The sequence below is a fragment of the Anomaloglossus baeobatrachus genome, chromosome 8 (assembly GCF_048569485.1).
Source record: "Anomaloglossus baeobatrachus isolate aAnoBae1 chromosome 8, aAnoBae1.hap1, whole genome shotgun sequence".
Taxonomy (NCBI): Eukaryota; Metazoa; Chordata; class Amphibia; order Anura; family Aromobatidae; genus Anomaloglossus; species Anomaloglossus baeobatrachus.
Window position 1 is genome coordinate 244,139,625 of NC_134360.1, and position 20,093 is coordinate 244,159,717.

At 44.3% G+C, this 20,093-nt stretch overlaps 1 protein-coding gene across 20 annotated transcripts in view; it reads left to right on the plus strand.

The window, feature by feature from the left end:
- PTPRF (protein tyrosine phosphatase receptor type F) overlaps positions 1-20,093 on the plus strand; it is a 1,173,234-nt gene that overhangs the window by 1,112,689 nt on the left and 40,452 nt on the right. For 13 of the 20 annotated variants that reach the window (XM_075320465.1, XM_075320466.1, XM_075320464.1 and 10 more), the window contains 2 exons: positions 9,690-9,707; positions 10,933-11,043. In XM_075320465.1, the coding sequence (XP_075176580.1) occupies positions 9,690-9,707; positions 10,933-11,043 (129 nt within the window). The remainder of the gene's footprint in view (positions 1-9,689; positions 9,708-10,932; positions 11,044-20,093) is intronic. The other 7 variants (XM_075320456.1, XM_075320461.1, XM_075320460.1 and 4 more) reach the window with 1 other exon arrangement.

Here is a 20,093-nt window from a genome sequence, read left to right on the forward strand (position 1 = left end):
CGTCCCGGCATTTCCGGGCTCTCAAACAAGACGGGTACGTCAGAGGAGGCTGGCACCACTCACACTGAGTGACAGGGCTGTGGGCGGTGACTACCGCACATCACAGCCCAGTATCGAGGGGAGGATCCGGAGGACGTCAGTGTGGAGCCGGCGTCCTGCAGATGGTGAGGCACGGGGCGCCAGTGTGCAGTACGGGGGGTGGAGGTGGTTCTTCAGCTGAATCCCCCCTGCACGTAAGTATGTGCTCACACTTTCCACCCGCCCGCTCTGCTGCGATGTCAGGAGAGCGTCCGGTGTCGGGCAGTGTGATCATCTGCTCCTCCCAGCAGCAAGACACTGACAGGCATGTCACCGCTGTGCTCTGCCACCTGTCCTGCTGCATGGGACCAACTGTCTGCACTCTGTCACCTGCACCACAAGTCACAGAGTGGAGACAGTTGGTTACATGTAGCATCCGGTCACCTGCACCACAAGTCACAGAGTGGAGACAGTTGGTTACATGTAGCATCCGGTCACCTGCACCACAAGTCACAGAGTGGAGACAGTTGGTGACATGTAGCATCCGGTCACCTGCACAACAAGTCCCAGAGTGGAGACAGTGACATGCTCTGCTCTGACACATAGTGTGCTGCATGTCACTGTCTGTCTCCACTCTGGGACTTGTTGTGCAGGTGACCGGATGATACATGTCAATAACTGCCCCACTCTGAGACTTGTTCAGGTGAGAGTGTATACAGTTGGAACAATGCAGCAGAAGTCACAGAGTGGAGCAAGTTAGTGACATCTATCATCCGGTCACCTGCACAACAAGTCCCAGAGTGGATACAGTGACATGCAGCACACTATGTGTCAGAGCAGAGCATGTCACCAACTTGCTCTGCTCTGTCATCTGCAGTGCTGCATGTCACGTTTTTGCCGCGATTTGGTGCGTTTTTTGCTGCGTTTTTGCTCACTGCGTTTTTAATCAGTGCACAATGCCATTAAAGATAGTTGATGGAAAAAAAAAAAAAGGTCTGATGTCATTTCCTTATTCAAAATGTTCATTGTATGCAGGAGAGCAGACAGCAGCTGCAGAACTACAAGGCTCAGCATCCTCCATTCACTAGTGTATGCAGGAGAGCAGACAGCAGCTGCAGAACTACTTGGCTCAGCATCCTCCATTAACTAGTGTATGGAGGAGAGCAGACAGCAGCTGCAGGACTACAAGGCTCAGCATCCTCCATTCACTAGTGTATGCAGGAGAGCAGACAGAAGCTGCAGAACTACAAGGCTCAGCATCCTCCATCCAGGACTGTATGCAGTTTTTTACCCAAAAAGAAAAAAAAATGACATGGGCTTCGCCATATTTTTTGTATGCTAGCCGGGTACAGCAGGCAGGTACGGGCTGCCCCCAACCCCCAGCTGCCTATTTGTACCCGTCTGGGAACCAAAAATATAGAGAAGCCCTTTTTTTTTTTTTTTTAATTATTTCATGAATTTCATGAAATAATTTTAAAAAAAAATGACGTGAGCTTCGCCTTATTTTGGTGTCCAGCCGGGTACAACTAGGCAGCTTGGGATTGGAATCCACAGTGAAGGGTGCCCAAGCTTTCTGGGCACCCCCACTGCGAATTGCAGTCCGCAGCCACCCCAGAAAATGGCGCTTTCATAGAAGCGCCATCTTCTGCCGCTATATCCAACTCTTCCAGCTGCCCTGATGCCGGGTGGCTAGCTGGGTAATAATGGAGTTAGGGCTAGCTGTATATTATCAGCTAGCCCTAAGCTCGAAATTCATGGTGTCACGCCAATATTAGACATGGCCACCATGAATTTCTAGTAATGATAAAAAAAAAAACACAACACACAGAAAAATATTTGTATTAGAAATAAAACACAACACAATTAGTGACTCCATCTTTATTGAAATAAACCCCCCTCCGCAGTAATCCTGGGTTAGGGTCCCGCGCCGTCCAATCCGGATCCAATATCATCTGATCGGTTTGCTGGAAGGCAAAGCGATCAGATGATGTGTCAGGTTAAATGATGTGAATCACATCATACATCAGCTGATTGTATAAAAGCCGATTATACAATCAGCTGATGCATCAGTAGAAAAAAAAAAAATAAATAAATACATACTCACTTATTTGCTGATTACCGGCAGCTCCTGCAGCGGAGTCTGATCCTGGCCCATCACTGCAGGAGCTGCCGGTAATCAGCTGATGAAGTCCCCTGACGGCAGGATCAGCTGATAGCCGGCCGCCGGCACCGCGAGAATCGATCAGCTGATGCGTCAGGTGACTGCATCAGGTGATCCACCGCCAGGTCCTGCAAGCTTCGTACGTGCCCCGGGGAGACTGCACACAGCCGAAGCGGCGGTACCGAGACAGGGGCTGGAAGCAGGCATGGCACCGGGACCCTGCAGACAGGTGAGTATGACATACACACACACATACACACTCACACACACACTGTATATATATACACACACACACACACACACACTTTCTTCCCCTGGCTGTGTAGAGCTGCTGCTGTCTCTGTGTGATTGCTCTCAGTGCACATCCACTGGGAAGAGGCAGGGAGGAGGGTTTGGATGGGAGCAGAGTGGGTGTATTAGGCTGCTTTCACACCTCCGTTTTTTGCTATGCGGCACAATCCGGCACTTTGCAGGAAAATCGCAACCGGTTTTTTTTTTTGCTGCCGGTTGCGATTTTCCTGCATAGACTTTAATTAGTGCCGCATTGTGCCGCATGGCCTTGCGTTCCGTCCGGTTTTTGCCGCATGCTGCAGATTTAGCTGATGCGGCGGCCGGATGGAACGTTGCCTGGCACGTTTTTTCGTGCGGCAAAAAAAACCGCATCGCGCCGCATTCGGCCGATGCGGCGCATTTTTCAATGCATGCCTAAGGCGGCCGGATGCGGCGCGATGCAGCAATAACCGCATCCGGCCGCCGCATGCGGTTTTTGCCACTGCGCATGCTCAGTAGCATGCCGCAAGCGGGAAAAACCGGACTGGCCGCAAAGGAAAAACTTATGCAAAGGATGCGGTGTTTTCACCGCATCCATTGCATAGCTTGCACAGCCGGATTGAGCCGCACAGCTCAAGCCGGATGTGTGAAAGTAGCCTTAGACACAATGGGTGTGTTAGATAAGCTAGACACCGCCCTAGAGCCACAAAGAATTCTGGGACTTGTAGGAACTGAACACAGGAAGTCAGAGGAGAGATTAACCCCATCAGAGCTGGAGCCAGCAATGAGCATGTGCTGCTAGTGCACAATAAAAGGTAATTTTGCTGAAAAAACATAATAGATGTGTTGAGGGGCACATATTAGCAAGATTTATCAGAAAAAAAAAAATCAGTTTTGGTAACTGGACAACTTCTTTAATACATGTTAAAAACCTGGACGAGGGACGCGTTTCAGAATAAGCTTCCTTATTTACAGTCCTGTGAATAAGGAAGCATATTCCGAAACGTGTCCCTCGTCCAGGTTTTTAACCTTTTTAACATGTATTAATAAAGAAGAGCAAGTTTTATATTTTGGATGTCGTGCTGGACTTTTTCGTTTTTCCTATTGTCATGGCCAAGATTTTTTCCGTTCACCATCTGACCGGACTTCCATCTAACTGGTGAGCTGGAATTGAGAGTTCACTCTCCTTTGTTTTGTTGATTAACCCCCTGTATTATCTGCTGCAGATCTACCAGTTCCCTGAATGTTGAGCTATGTATAACCCCACCCACACCACTGATTGGCCTCTTTCTTTCTACACTGTGCATAGGCAGAAAGCTCACAATCAGTGGTGGGGCAGGGTGCTACAGAGCTCATGAATATACTGGACTACCTGGCAGTAGGTTTACTAGTCCTCTAATGATAATCTCTTGCTGATAAAACAGTAATTTCATTAAAACTACAGCAAGCAGCCCAGTAAGGGACACATCGCTTTAATCATGCTGCTCTCAGATTAGGGAACAAATCCTGGTGACAGATTACTTTTACAGTCTAGTTTTAGGTAATTGGTGGTACCTGAGGAACGTTGTTCATTTCATGCATAATAACGACATTGCTCTACTGACAAGTATACTGATTGCAAAAAATTACAGAACCATTAATCACACTGGGAGAATTGTTTTGTGTGTGATGTGCTTAAAAATATAAAAAAAAACCCTTTTCCTTTTTACCTGAATGGCGGTGTGTGTATATTGTCATTTGGCGGTTTCCTTTACTCCAGGCAATTTCACAATCTTTTCTTCACCCTGAAATCTGACTGCAAATCAAAGCTTGATGAGCTGACATATAAAATATTATCATGTGTAGCCCATGCTTAACCTTCACAGTTCTGGCATCTCTCACAAACGATAGTTACCCTGACCCAAGACAGATGGAAATGCCAGGCGGCTGTCTGAGCGAGAAACCGGTGGAGTGATTTTATTATACATTCAGTCCTGAAACTTTGCACCGAGGACTAGAAGATCTGCATAGTGAAAACCAACATATATTGCGGGTCCTGGATGGGAGCTTTGATTGTGATGTCGCCAAAAGTGACATCTGTGATTTTTTTTTTTTTTTTTAATTTATTTTTCTTCTTTGATACACAAACAGGGGGACGTCTATAGTAATCACAACTGATTGATCAAACTTAAAGGGAACCTGTCAGCAGAAATTTCACAATAAACCTAAAAGATTCCCCCTCTGCAGCTCCTGGGCTGCATTCTAGAAAGGATCCTGTTGCTATTGTGCCCCCTTTGAGACCTAAATAAATACTTTATAAAGTCTTCCCTTTTTGTATGCAAATTTTTTTTATGCTCCTGAGGTCTCGCGCATGCCCAGTGACACTATTGCGGGACAGCACTGTGTAAAGTGTGACCGCTGGTGAGGTGATTGCGTAGGCGCGAGATAAAGAGCGGCGCTGTGATTGTCATCAGCAGCGTCATCCAAGTACCCGCCCATAATCTCGTGTTCGCGCTTTTCCCTCTGCTTCCACCATTATGCGCAAGCGCTGGCCATATGAACCCACGTCACCTACTACCGCAGGCGCGAGATTATAGGCGGGTACCTTTATGACACTGCTGATGACAATCACAGCGCCGCCTGTAATCTCGCGCCTGCGCAATCACCTCACCAGCAGTCTCGCTTTACACAGTGCTGTCCCGCCATAGTGCCACTGGGCATGCGCGAGACCTCAGGAGCTCTGGGCGGCATCCTAATGTATGGAAATGAGCAATGGGGGATGGCGTAAAGTGGCAGGAGGCAAATAACGGACGCAAGACAGCCCGCCCCCGTGACCATAAAAAAAAAATGTGCATACAAAAAGGTAAGACTTTATAAAGTATTTATTTAGGTCTCAAAGGGGGCACAATAGCAACAGGAACCTTTCTAGAATGCATCCCAGGAGCTGCAGAGGAGGAATCTTTTAGGTTTATTGCAAAATTTCTGCTGACAGGTTCCCTTTTAAAGGGGGGCTTTTAAATCTATAGCCTAGGTCAGGGGTCCCCAACCTGCAGCTCGGGAGCCACATGTGGCTCGCGGCTGTCTGTCACTTGGGTGCCTTACAAACACGACTAGCAAATAACTATGAGCAGCAGGTCTTCAGCTAGTGACTTTTGTGAGTAGCGCCAATCTGAATGGAGATAAGGTAGGAACCTCTGGATCTTGGTATCCTGCCTTGTTGTGATTTCTATGGAAAAGCTTTGGCTGTCATTATACTAGTAATAGGGGCTCTGGATGTCACTACTGTGAGGGTTGCGGGAGCAGGCTAATGACCCTCTCTCAGAGCAAAATCAGAAAGGTTGGGGACCTCTGGCCTAGGTCATCAATATCTGAGGGGTTGGGCTGTGACACCTGATCCGCTATTCCGGGTGCTGTTGCAATGTGCTCAATTGCGGTGCTGCACAGCGCCATCAACTGTACAGTGTCTCCTCCCGGGGACCGCACATCCACCCCCTATGCGAATCGCAGCCACGACCATTATGCAGTTGACGGAGCTGTACAGTTCTGACCCCCCACAGCTTTGCATATTTGGCCATTGTAAGCACCATATATTAATGACCTTTCCTAAGGATATGCCATCTATATAAAAGTCATAGACAACCCCTTTAAAGGAAAAAAAGGAGCCAGCACGATCTGAAATTGGCATGCATCATATAAAAAGTGAAAATTCACAGATTTATTCCAACTGTACTATAATAAAAAAAAAATTGAGATTTTTAGCAAATAATTGATCAATTTTTTGAGCCACCCCTGCCAACGTCACGGCAAATCTCAATAGGGGGGTCCTACTCTATATTCTGTATTTCATGTGCCATGCGGCCTCCTAGATAAAGTTAAAAGCAGAACCATAATGGAGCACACATACCTGTAACCTGTATATAGCCGCTTCCATGTTGCAAAAAAGGCAATTGTGGATAGAGACCAGCCCAGGTCCCAGCATGTGGAGCAAGCTCTACACATACCAGGACTATATCAGAACTGACCCTCCCAGTGCCAAACAGCAACCATTGATAAAGGCGGACCAGATCCAAGAATGGTGCTTAATTAGCATTGCCTGTGGAAAGGGTGAGGCAACTGAATCTGAACAGCCACCAACAGGAGGAATACATTGCAAACCAAAATCAGGCGTGCATGGTATGGTGATGGTCAGTCACCAGAATTGTAGCATAACTACAGTCATAACAGAGAAAAAAAGGAGCCAGCACGATCTGAAATTGGCATGCATCATATAAAAAGTGAAAATTCACAGATTTAAAGGAAGTCTGACACCTCCAATATGCATTTTATACGGTGACTTAGACCCTATAAAATTATACTAGCTCTATTCCTGTCACTTTTACAGTTCCTGAGAAAATAGCTTTTACTTTACATTTACATGAACCGCTTTGGTGCATCTTTTGACATGTCCAAAAGTTTGGTGCATTGTTATGCTCCTTTTTTTTTTGCATGTTCAGGTCTTCCCCTGCTTCTGATTGACAACGTTGCCATCCCAGAGCGAGTGCAAAGTCATGCGTGTGCAGACACAACTTGTACATGGCCACGTCTCTGGCTCCTCTCTGCTGACGCTACAATTTAGCAGCATCACCAGAGAGGAGTCAAGGAGGAGAACGCAGCCGGGTATTGGCACCACACTTTAGTAAGACGTGTAGGAAGCCCCCAATTTGCAAAATGAGGGGGCATAATGATGCAGCAAACTCTTGGACATGCCAAGGGTGCACCAAAGCCCCTAATTTTCATACAAATTAAGTTATTTTTTCATGCACTGTAAAAGTGGCAGGTGTATAGAGCTCGTATGGGTTTTTAGAGGGGGGTAAGTCCCCTATATCACAGTAAAGCTAGTTTAACCCTAGAACGCGCAAGCAATTCAATCTACCATAGAAAACAAATGACCTAGCAGGCCTGCGAGGCCCCAGGTATGCGTTCTAGGGTTAACATGCATGTTAGGGATCGCAGACTCCTTTTAAGAAATCTTTTGCTTTCAATAGCAAAACCTGACCCAGCCCTTGTGCCCCAAACCGCAGAACTGCTGAGCTGTGATATGAACTTGGCGTGCACTTCCCATATTCACACCAATGGATAGACTGGTACCAGAGTCCCTCGGGGTGAGAAACAAGTTATGGCTTAACAAAACAGACATTAAACTGGTTTAGGCATCAAAACCACAATAACAGAGGAGCCTCATGGTTCAAAGGACGTTTGTGGGGGTGAATGTACTCCCCACCCATGGATGGTGGGTATAGATCAACACTGTGGGTTTTGCTGGAGGTGTGTATATTTTTGCAGGAACATTCATATAAAATAACCTTTTATAGTTTATGGACCACTCCCTGGAGCACATATCTGGGGTAGAAGAACTGGGCAGAGCCCTTGTGAGTCACTAGATAATTATCAGATGGCGGTCACCATATTATCAATGGCAGATTTCCAACCACAGACTTATTGCAACTGTAATCCTGCCATATTAGTCAATAACGTTGGAGATGCACGAGTTAAAGAGCTGCGCTTGGATGGGATGTGCGGCACGGGGAATTGTGGGGGAATTTGGCTCATTTAATGAGAGGAAAGGCTCAATCGTATTGTCTCCATGACGACTGCATTTCATTCCGGCTCTCCTTGTGCAAGGAAACTGCTGGGGAAAGTTTGATATTGCTTTGGCAGAGCTCCGTACAAATATTGGCTTGGCTGTGGAGAAAATCCCAGCTACCCTGTGCGATATTAGTGTGCGAGACAGGGGGAGACCTCTGATGATGATGACGACGACGACTCCAGACTGGTATTTTTTTTTGTACTAAAAGTAATACAGGTAAAATTGCAGCCACGAATGGTGTCTGTGTCAAGCCCACAAACTAAACCACTAACAACCTGGTCCACAGAGGTTTTATTACATGACACGGTGCGGAGAAGACACGTGTGCTGTGACCCACCAAGTTGGATCAGAGGTCGGGGGTAGACGTACAGAAGAAATAGTCTGAGATGCCGGGCTCCACCGGGTAGATCTCCAGTCAGTAAGGATTGGATAGAAGTTATTACAGCCTCCGATCACCCTAGAAGGCCTCACCTCCCAATTACTTATGGTCACCCTAGAAGGCCTCACCTCCCAATTACTTATGGTCACCCTAGAAGGCCTCACCTCCCAATTACTTAGAATATTCTGTCAATTAAGGAGATCAGTGATCACTGGTGACATTCGAGTTGCCCCACTGAGAAAATGATCCAGTGATTGCCCGTTCCTGCTACCGCAGCGATCAAGGTATTGATTATTTACAGGCACTGTAGGTTTTAGTCTCAGCTGATATTGACAACCTCAAATAGTTGTCTATTTTAGTTGACCCCTTTCCCCCATGTAATGTGAGGTTTTCAATTTATCCAATAAAATTTTTTTAAATCTTAAATGGAACGGGCTCGTTCTCAGGATCTATAAAAGCTTAAGACCATAATCCAGCATGTCTACTCTTGACTAGAGATGGGCGAACCCGAGGTTTGATGTTCGGTGTTCGTACTGAACACGGACTTTACCAAAAAAGAGTTTGGGTTCAGGGGCTTCACACATCACTCAGAAGAGCATCGTTGTGCTGAGGTACGCTCGGTGCTTAGCCAAGTGGGAGCCGTTTGCAGTGTTTGAATGGCTCACAATGAGGATAACAACAGCGTGATCGGATGTTGTGTCCAAACAATATGGGAAAATCCCGCTGACCCATCCTTGGAAGTGATCTGTTTATGGCTGGCAGCATGTGGGTGGAGACCTGAACTACTCAATTAGTAACTTCCATCGAGGTTTAGGTTAAGTCTGTGTCCCAAACAGAACTTTATTTAAAGTCCGGCAGAACCCGCAGAACCGAACTTCCACGAGTCTGCTCATCTCTACTCTTGACATTTGGATAAACTCTTTGAAAAGCAGTTGTTCTCCCCAAGCATTGGGTACAGTCCCCCCATTACACGTGTGCGCTCCTCACTGTGTTATTGAATAAGCCGGACCTTCCCTCACACTCTCCAATCCTCTTTAGGTTATTTCCGTGTAATTCCTGTTGTCGTTTTTGTAATGAACCTATTAAAAATGTGTTACGATAACCTCTATGTGGGCACATAAGGCTGATGCCGTGTCTATCTAAAGGTTCATCAGTCCCCAACCCATCATCTTATCTCTGAATGTCCTTATATCTCCTTTATACTTATTACTAACAGCTTCTTTCTAATCTTATTTGCATTCATATTACCTCACCAGGTGGTACACCGATCAGAGGTAAGAATGCCGGGGTCTTCCTCACAATGCCGCTTCCACCATCTTCCCATCACCTCTTCGGGGGCTCATTAGTCTTCACAATTAACAGTCTCACATTCTGTTGTTTGTTCTTGTGTTTCACATAACAGTCTGGCTGTACCCTTTTTGCAGAGTAAACATAGTTTACTCCTATCACTGGGGTTTGCACTTTTTTTTTTTTTTATTTCTCCTATACGTTTAGTTTATCTAATCTGATAATATAATTAAGACTTTAGGATCTGATTGTAGTCAACTCCATTGGAGAAGAAGAGGATCCATGAAAACAATCACGGAGTAAGTCCGCAGCTCAAAAATCCAGTAACTGCTTCCTTCACTGGGCTTGGGCTCTACTTGCCAAACTGTACCTGATTATGGAATAAATATGGATTATAATACTCTAGAGAAAGCATCGGTAAGAATGGTTAGTTGGTCAAGTTGGCAAACGTGGTTGGGCATATGGTAAATTGCTTGTTTTCAAACCTATTGGGACACAGTACAATGGCATTGGGAGGCTCCACTTGGAGATATCAGATATTCTTCTTCTTCCTAAACTTCTTGATCTTATTCATAAAAAAGGGTACAACCTCTGTATGAAGTTCCTCCAAACCTCACACTTTTCCTGGTCATTATCATTGTCGTCCACCTCACACAGTCCTAACCACTAACACCCCCATCAGAAGCTTCAGACTTTCGCAGCTTGTTCTTCATGTGTTACGATAATGGAAGAACCATGTGTATTTGATATTAGGTTATTCCTTTGCGCAGCCACAGGACCATCTCTGTATAGTCACTTTTTTAGTCTCAGGCACAGTAATGAGGATGATCCTGATCTCCAATAAACGTTTAGCATTATCCCAGAATCTCCCGGTCTTTCTAGATGAGCTGCACAGAAATGATGGCAGCAAAGTGAGACTTCCTTTCAACACTCGGGTCCAAGGAGGAGACTTTTTACATCTTATCTCTGGGCACATTCACAACAGCTGATATCACTTTTGTTTGTGCTTAGAACTTGGCATAGATTCCTAAAGATTAATTAAAGGTCTTGATAATATTTCTTGTATTCAAGTTGACTTTAATTACCGATTCTTGGTCATAACATAGTCATAACATGGTTCTTGTAGGAGATTGTTTGATGATCAATTACAGAACATTTGGGCCACTAGTCCAGGTTTACAGATTTTCATTTTGTTCTTTCCTTTATTTCCAGGAGCTCTGCAAATTGAGAACAGCGAGGAATCCGACCAGGGGAAGTATGAATGTGTAGCCACCAACAGTGCTGGGACACGTTACTCTGCTCCCGCTAATCTCTACGTGCGTGGTAAGAACTCAATCACCCAACCATGGACCACTGCTAACAGTCGTCTTTACAGGACTCTGCTCAATTGCCAACCAGCCCCTTTTCTATTGGTGGTGGTCGTGTGTGTGTGTTTGTTATGGCGAGCTGTTATGTAGGCGCACATGTTAAAGTGCCTGTGTTTTCTGATTGTGCTGTTTGAGAGTTACTGTGTACTGCTGTTTGCTGGTAAGCATATTCTGTATAGTGCAAAAATGCAGCGTATATCGTCCAGGACTATTCTGTGTTACTGTGTGTGTCATAATCTGATCTCATTATCCGTTCAGTAAGTATTGTAATCACTATTTAAGAAAAAAAACAGACATGGAAAAGTGGGTAAAGATCAACTACATAATTTACCAGTATTTACAGAAGTACAGTCATTTTCCAGTGTAGTAGCTCTGAAATATTAAAGTTGATCTGTCTCCAGATTTGACAATACTAACTGCATTTATTTTTAGTTTTCTTAGTCCTGATGGGGTTAGTGTACTAACTATGAAAATCCATGTACGACTAGCAGCATAACACTTTATAAAAGTTCCCTAACTGTAACAATCCATGTAAGACTAGCAGTATAATCCTTTATACAAGTTTCCTAACTGTAACAATCCATGTAAGACTAGCAGTATAATCCTTTATAAAAGTTCCCTAACTGTAACAATCCATGTAAGACTAGCAGTATAATCCTTTATACAAGTTCCCTAACTGTAACAATCCATGTAAGACTAGCAGTATAATCCTTTATACAAGTTCCCTAACTGTAACAATCCATGTAAGACTAGCAGTATAATCCTTTATACAAGTTCCCCAACTGTAACAATCCATGTAAGACTAGCAGTATAATCCTTTATACAAGTTTCCTAACTGTAACAATCCATGTAAGACTAGCAGTATAATCCTTTATACAAGTTTCCTAACTGTAACAATCCATGTAAGACTAGCAGTATAATCCTTTATACAAGTTTCCTAACTGTAACAATCCATGTAAGACTAGCAGTATAATCCTTTATACAAGTTTCCTAACTGTAACAATCCATGTAAGACTAGCAGTATAATCCTTTATACAAGTTTCCTAACTGTAACAATCTATGTAAGACTAGCAGTATAATCCCTTATACAAGTTTCCTAACTGTAACAATCCATGTAAGACTAGCAGTATAATCCCTTATACAAGTTTCCTAACTGTAACAATCCATGTAAGACTAGCAGTATAATCCTTTATACAAGTTTCCTAACTGTAACAATCCATGTAAGACTAGCAGTATAATCCTTTATACAAGTTTCCTAACTGTAACAATCCATGTAAGACTAGCAGTATAATCCTTTATACAAGTTTCCTAACAATGATGTAAGACTAGCGGTATAAGCCTTTATAAAAGTTTCCTAACTGTAACAATCCATGTAAGACTAGCAGTATAATCCCTTATACAAGTTTCCTAACTGTAACAATCCATGTAAGACTAGCAGTATAATCCCTTATACAAGTTTCCTAACTGTAACAATCCATGTAAGACTAGCAGTATAATAATTTATACAAGTTTCCTAACTGTAACAATCCATGTAAGACTAGCAGTATAATCCTTTATACAAGTTTCCTAACTGTAACAATCCATGTAAGACTAGCAGTATAATCCTTTATACAAGTTTCCTAACTGTAACAATCCATGTAAGACTAGCAGTATAATCCTTTATACAAGTTTCCTAACTGTAACAATCCATGTAAGACTAGCAGTATAATCCCTTATACAAGTTTCCTAACTGTAACAATCCATGTAAGACTAGCAGTATAATAATTTATACAAGTTTCCTAACTGTAACAATCCATGTAAGACTAGCAGTATAATAATTTATACAAGTTTCCTAACTGTAACAATCCATGTAAGACTAGCAGTATAATAATTTATACAAGTTTCCTAACTGTAACAATCCATGTAAGACTAGCAGTATAATCCTTTATACAAGTTTCCTAACTGTAACAATCCATGTAAGACTAGCAGTATAATCCTTTATACAAGTTTCCTAACTGTAACAATCCATGTAAGACTAGCAGTATAATCCTTTATACAAGTTTCCTAACTGTAACAATCCATGTAAGACTAGCAGTATAATCCTTTATACAAGTTTCCTAACTGTAACAATCCATATAAGACTAGCAGTATAATCCTTTATGAAAGTTCCCTAACTGTAACAATCCATGTAAGACTAGCAGTATAATCCTTTATACAAGTTTCCTAACTGTAACAATCCATGTAAGACTAGTAGTATAATCCCTTACACAAGTTTCCTAACTGTAACAATCCATGTAAGACTAGCAGCATAACACTTTATAAAAGTTTCCTAACTGTAACAATCCATGTAAGACTAGCAGTATAATCCCTTATACAAGTTTCCTAACTGTAACAATCCATGTAAGACTAGCAGTATAATCCTTTATACAAGTTTCCTAACTGTAACAATCCATGTAAGACTAGCAGTATAATCCTTTATACAAGTTTCCTAACTGTAACAATCCATATAAGACTAGCAGTATAATCCTTTATGAAAGTTCCCTAACTGTAACAATCCATGTAAGACTAGCAGTATAATCCTTTATACAAGTTTCCTAACTGTAACAATCCATGTAAGACTAGCAGTATAATCCCTTACACAAGTTTCCTAACTGTAACAATCCATGTAAGACTAGCAGCATAACACTTTATAAAAGTTTCCTAACTGTAACAATCCATGTAAGACTAGCAGTATAATCCCTTATACAAGTTTCCTAACTGTAACAATCCATGTAAGACTAGCAGTATAATCCCTTATACAAGTTTCCTAACTGTAACAATCCATGTAAGACTAGCGGTATAATCCTTTATACAAGTTTCCTAACTGTAACAATCCATGTAAGACTAGCAGTATAATAATTTATAAAAGACTAGCGGTATAATCCTTTATAAAAGTTTCCCTGCCTAATATTAACTTTAATATTTTATTTGCGGATTATGCAGCCATTCTGACATGGACTGTTCAGAGGCAGTACACCAGCTGCATCAGGCATCAGATCTGATTTGTTATGAAATTTGGTGACAGATCTGCTTTTAAGTTTATAAACACATCAATTTCTACTGAGCCCATGTCCTTAAAATACTTTCTGCAAATTTCATGTATATACAAGCTCGTTTCCTAGGATGTAGCCTTCCTTGCATGAGTGTTCACAGTTTCCAATGTCTGTCTCCCTGATTAATTATAGAGACTTTTACATTGATTTGATGGCTGACATTCCAGTTAAATCACAGTTCTACCTAAAATATTCAGTGCCCACCGCCTCCCCTCCCCCATACTCGGAAATTTAGCGTTTGGAGCCACACGCAGCATTTGATGAGAGTTCGGGATTTCTCATTATCCAGAGAATTCACTGTGTCTAATGTGTATGGGTGTACAATCTACAATTAGCCTATCCCAGTGACAACCCCAATTCAGATCTGTGACTATACTGGGAATAAGTTGTTTTGTTTGTGTTTCTATCAGAACAAACAAGGAAATATTCACTTCTTAGGGCCTTTTCACATATCCAGCATTTTGCTGGATTAGCGGATCCGGCACACTCCAGTACAGTGTAATACAGTACAATGGCATTGCGGCAACCTCCGGTCACATGACCGGAGCATGTGATCGGAGCTTGCCGCGATGCCATTCTACAGTATTAACACTGTACTCGAGTGTGCCGGATCCGCTAATCCGGCGAAATGCCGGATATGTGCAATGGCCCTTAGTAAGCCTACCGTCGCCGCAAATGGATGAAAATAAAAATGGCTTACACCCCAATCTCCCCTGTCCTGCATCGGGTGTCTTATCATTTAATGTATATCATGTTGAGACGTCTTGGTTTACTAAGACACCAACAACCTGCTAAGTCGAATGTTATAGACTAGAATTTTGTGCAATGGAAGGGTTGAGTTGTGAATAACAATGCTGTAGTTATGGGGTATGTTGTGTGTAAGGCGAGTGTGCACGGTCAGACAGTGGAGAATGGCAGATGCAGCCACGCCGGTCACCACGCTTTCGTGTGCGAGTTGTGTGTCTGTGTCACGTACACATGCAGTTTTCTGTTTTTACTCTCTCTGTGTTTCTCCTTGTCTTTCTACTTCCTCGTCATCCTCATCGCACCGCCATTCAATCAAACCTCCATCTCTCAGATCAGCGAGAAGGTTGGTCCCTTTCACTTCTTATCCAGATAAAGATTGGCACGTCTGGTCCAACCCACCCCCTGTGGGGGAAACAGCAGAGCCGTGCTCCGAACAGAGCTTTTTCTTCTGCAGACCCCCATCTTCCTGTGATCGTGCTTAATTCCTGTCCTCTACCCTGTAACTCTGGTGCCTGCCTGTAACGTGTGCCTGTCAGTGCAGTCCCATCAGCGCACGCTGAAATGTGCATGGTCCTTGCCCCCACACCCTTTGCCTCTTCTTACCCGACCCTTGGTCTACCTCCTTAGCTTGGTGCAGTTTTCATTCGACTGTGATTTATGATACTTGCACCCATGACGTCATCCATAACCATTCATTGTTTGCAGCTCTTCATGATGACAATAGACATCACTCAATGTTCTAGGGCCAAAATTCAAAAGTCTGGAAATCCCAAGTCTTAAACTTGTAAGAGGCACAAACTTTAGTGTCGACTCCGTTGTATGAACAGTATAGATAAGCAAAAACAGGATAGAGCCGTGGAACAAGGGCACCAGAAAAATATTAGGAAAATATCAAATAAACAGGCGCTACAGGAACAATGGAGCCGCTGGTGATCGAGTGGTTCTGTGTGTGGACCACCTAATTAAAATAAATAAATTTAGATAAGATATAGAACACGCGCATCCACTGAATCACATACAATACTGCTAAAACAGGAAACACTTGGTGCAGGGTGTTCAAACAGTGTTAATAACACTACTTCATTAAGGGTACCTTCACACTTTAGCGATGCAGCAGCGATCCGACCAGCGATCTGACCTGTTCAGGATCGCTGCTGCATCGCTACATGGTCGCTGGTGAGCTGTCAAACAGGCAGATCTCACCAGCGACCAGTGAACAGCCCCCAGCCAGCAGCGACGTGCAAGTGACGCTGCGCTTGCACGGAGCCGGCGTCTGGAAGCTGCGGACACTGGTAACTAAGGTAAACATCGGGTATGGTTACCCGATGTTTACATTAGTTACCAGCGCACACCGCTTAGCTGTGTGTGCAGGGAGCAGGGAGCCGCGCACACTGAGCGCTGGCTCCTTGCTCTCCTAGCTACAGTACACATCGGGTTAATTAACCCGATGTGTAATGCAGCTACATGTGCAGAGAGCAGGGAGCCGCGCACACTGCTTAGCGCTGGCTCCTTGCTCTCCTAGCTACAGTACACATCGGGTTAATTAACCCGATGTGTACAGCAGCTACATGTGCAGAGAGCCGGAGCTGGCAGCACAGGCAGCGTGAGAGCTGCGGAGGCTGGTAACTAAGGTAAATATCGGGTAACCACCTTGGTTACCCGATGTTTACCTTAGTTACCAGCATCCGCAGCTGCCAGACGCCGGCTCCCGCTCCCTGCTCGCTTCATTTGTCGCTCTCTCGCTGTCACACACAGCGATCTGTGTGTCACAGCGGGAGAGTGCCTTTGAAGAAAACGAACCAGGGCTGTGTGTAACGAGCAGCGATCTCGCAGCAGGGGCCAGATCGCTGCTCAGTGTCACACACAGCGAGATCGCTAATGAGGTCACTGCTGCGTCACAAAAAGCGTGACTCAGCAGCGATCTCGGCAGCGAGCTCGCTGTGTGTGAAGCACCCCTTACTCCCTAGAAGGTGACTGCACAGAGTGCTGACCGGGCTGAACAGTGTGATTATAACTTACTCAGATTGCACAGAATTCAAGGCTGCAGATGGATTCGGCAGGTGGTCCGCGCGGCTGTCAGTAATGCTGGAAGTTCCCTGGAGTGGCTGGGTTGAAGGGTTAACTGTCACCACAGGGAAATACGCAGGGCGGGTGGCAAAAAAGAACGCGATACAGGCCGGAGCACCCCGGCCAGTGGTGTCCCGGCTGTACAGGAGTCGCGTGTACAGCACTTGTGACGTCACAAAGTTAGACAGTGAGCACTACGAGCTCACGCAGGGTCCAAAAAGACTCGTAGTGCTCACTGTCTAACTTTGTGACGTCACAAGTGCTGTCCACGCGACTCCTGTACAGCCGGGACACCACCGGAGAGAAAAAAGTGCCCCACAGCATAAAGTGCAATTATGTAGCATAGGAAAGCTTATATTAACCCATTCACAACCGAAGACGTATATTTTATAGGTTAGCTGCTGTGTTTATACAGCCAGCATCGGCCTGTCACTACAGCGGCCATCGCGTTCTCTGCTCACTTTAGTTCTGACTCGTTCTGCACAAATCAAGCCCTCGTGTAGCTATGTTGACAAAAAAAAAAAAAAGATGCATCTCTGGGAAGAAGGGGAGGAAAAAAGGAAAGTGTAAAAATGAAGAATTCACGGTTAAAGGTCATCAGCCAGTTGGCGCAACCTTCCTAAGCCGTCTATATAAGAATGCAGGTAGTAGACAGTTGAGTAACATGATACCCTGATATCTGCAATCCGATGTCTTATTCTAGAGAAATCCATGTTTGTCTTAATATGTAAATGAGCTGTTAAGATCTATGGTCCGGACGTAGATCTCCCTGAGAATCTGCCTTAGGCTATGTGCGCACGTGTGCGTATTACATGCAGTTACGCTGCGCTTTGTAGCGCAGCGTAACTGCATGCGTCCTGCGTTCCCTGCATAATCTATGGAGATTGTGCAGGGGCCGTGCGCACGTGGCGTCTTAGAGCGCAGCGCTTCGGCTGCTGCCCGAAGCGCGCGTTCTAAGAAGTGACATGTCACTTCTTCCATGCGCTTTGCCGGCAGCCCCTGCTCTGTCTATGGCAGGAGCTGCATGCAGAGCGCACGTTCTCGCCGGCACCATGCGCTTCAGAACGGAGCTTTTCGGCTGCGCTCTGAAGCGCACCTTTTAGGTGCGGTGCAGAGCGCACACGTGCGCACATAGCTTTAAGGTTCGGTACATAAAGCTGCAGTAAGTAGCAAGCTATCTGCACATTGCTAAATCCAAAGAAAGTACATACCGTATATGAATAGGCAAAGTGCACTATAATGCACCTAAAATCAATTGTCAAAACTCTTTCCATGAATCCTGCATATACAGTAAATGAAATCCTACTTATCTGACTAGTGTCCAGCTTGTAAACATGCTCCGATGTGTCTGTAAATCAGATTCCAGGGAGCGAACAAGGCAGAGTAAAAGAGAATTGCCCATCAGCTGTCGATTTCCTGGTTATGGATGATAGGCGTTTGTGATCTGTGGATGATGGGTGTAAGAGGTGCCTGTGCAGCGCTCCGGCCGCCTCACCACAATACAATATAGCACGGTCTACCTAAACACCGTGATGTCACTCACTAAGGAATAGTCCGTTATCTGTGGATCCAGGATCACCAACGCATTTCACAGGAAGCGTCGTCCTTCATCAGTGGTCTCAGATTTAGGATTTAATTTACTATGTTTGCAGGATTCCTGGCAAGGGTTTGGTGACAATTGATTTTAGGTGCATTTTAGCACAGTTTTCCTATTTTTATAGCAATAATATGATATGTTACATCAAACAATATAACGTATAAGTAGGTAAGAAAGAAATACCATATAAGAAAATTGGGATTATAGAAGTAGGGGGTCTGTATGTTCCCAGATATGGTCACATCACTTGTGGATTCTTCACCCCTGTGCACCGCGCTTCTGCTGATGTTACCAGAGGAGGTCTGGACTCTGCAGTTATGGGGTCAGTAGAGCGGAGGGAACCTGTCTGCACTCGGTGACCCCCGCTATCTAACGTTACGCAATCTCCACTCCATGGCTGAGTTTCTCTTTTCAACAATACCACTCAGAGTTGATCGAGGAATTGTTAAGACTTGTTGTCAAGGTGGCGTCCAAATACAGGATCAAGCTCAAATTCAGTGAGCTCTTTTTTTTTTTTTTTTTACCAATATTTGTAAAGCCAGACTGCATGACTTGCTGGTCGATCCTATACCGTTATTGCAATGGGACTGAATTCAGTCATTGAGAGCCATGTCCCAATACTTTTGTCCCTGTAGTGTATGTACATGGTTTCATGAATACCAACTTTGCCACCTTTGTTCATGCTTTCAGTATGTTTCCCAACACGTTTTCGGCTTTAGCACTTCCCAGCTTGAGGTAAGGGTGGTCCCAGAGGGAGGGGGGTTAGTATCTGTTTGGCTGCGGATAATGACACGTCCATTTTCTTTTAGCTGTGTTCCTGGAAGCTGCTCTGCTCATCCAGGCATTTAATTATTGCTCTGCAACTCTGCAAGGTCATATATTAAAGAGTTCTTTTATCTCCGTGCCGTGGATCTGCTCCTATTCCCTCCCTCCCCTTCATGTTATTTTCATCTGAGAAATTTCCCTGAGCGAATGCAAATTGCAGAGTATGGCCGCCCCTTCTGAACCCTGGTGTGTGATCGCCGCACCGAGCCCTCTCTGAAACCTCCATCTAATAAAGACACACAGTCTACTCAATCTATCCATCGTGCCAAATCATTTATCTTCAATATTAGGTTAAACATAATCTAAAACCAGGCAGAAAATTGTCTCAAAAAGTGTCAGGAACGATGGCTGCAGAAATCGTTGGAAGTCATTGAACTGGATATTGTCTTTCACTTCTGGAACTTTAAAGTGTAATGGTAAACGGTAGTCCTGTGGCATCGCAAGCAATCCGAGTGTGAAAACCTCAGGACGTCAACAATTATAACAGATCCGGTGCACAAACTTTAATTTTCTGCTGGCGTTATAATTTAGATGCAAAGAGAATTCAATTTGAGGCTTATTTCAGTGGAAAATGAATAGTCATCTGTCATTGTTCTCACTAATGCACAAGCAGTTGAAGGAGACAGACGATAGCTATTTACTGCATTGTTTTAGATGATGGCGCGTTGTCTAGCATACGCATTACCGGAGATAGGGAAG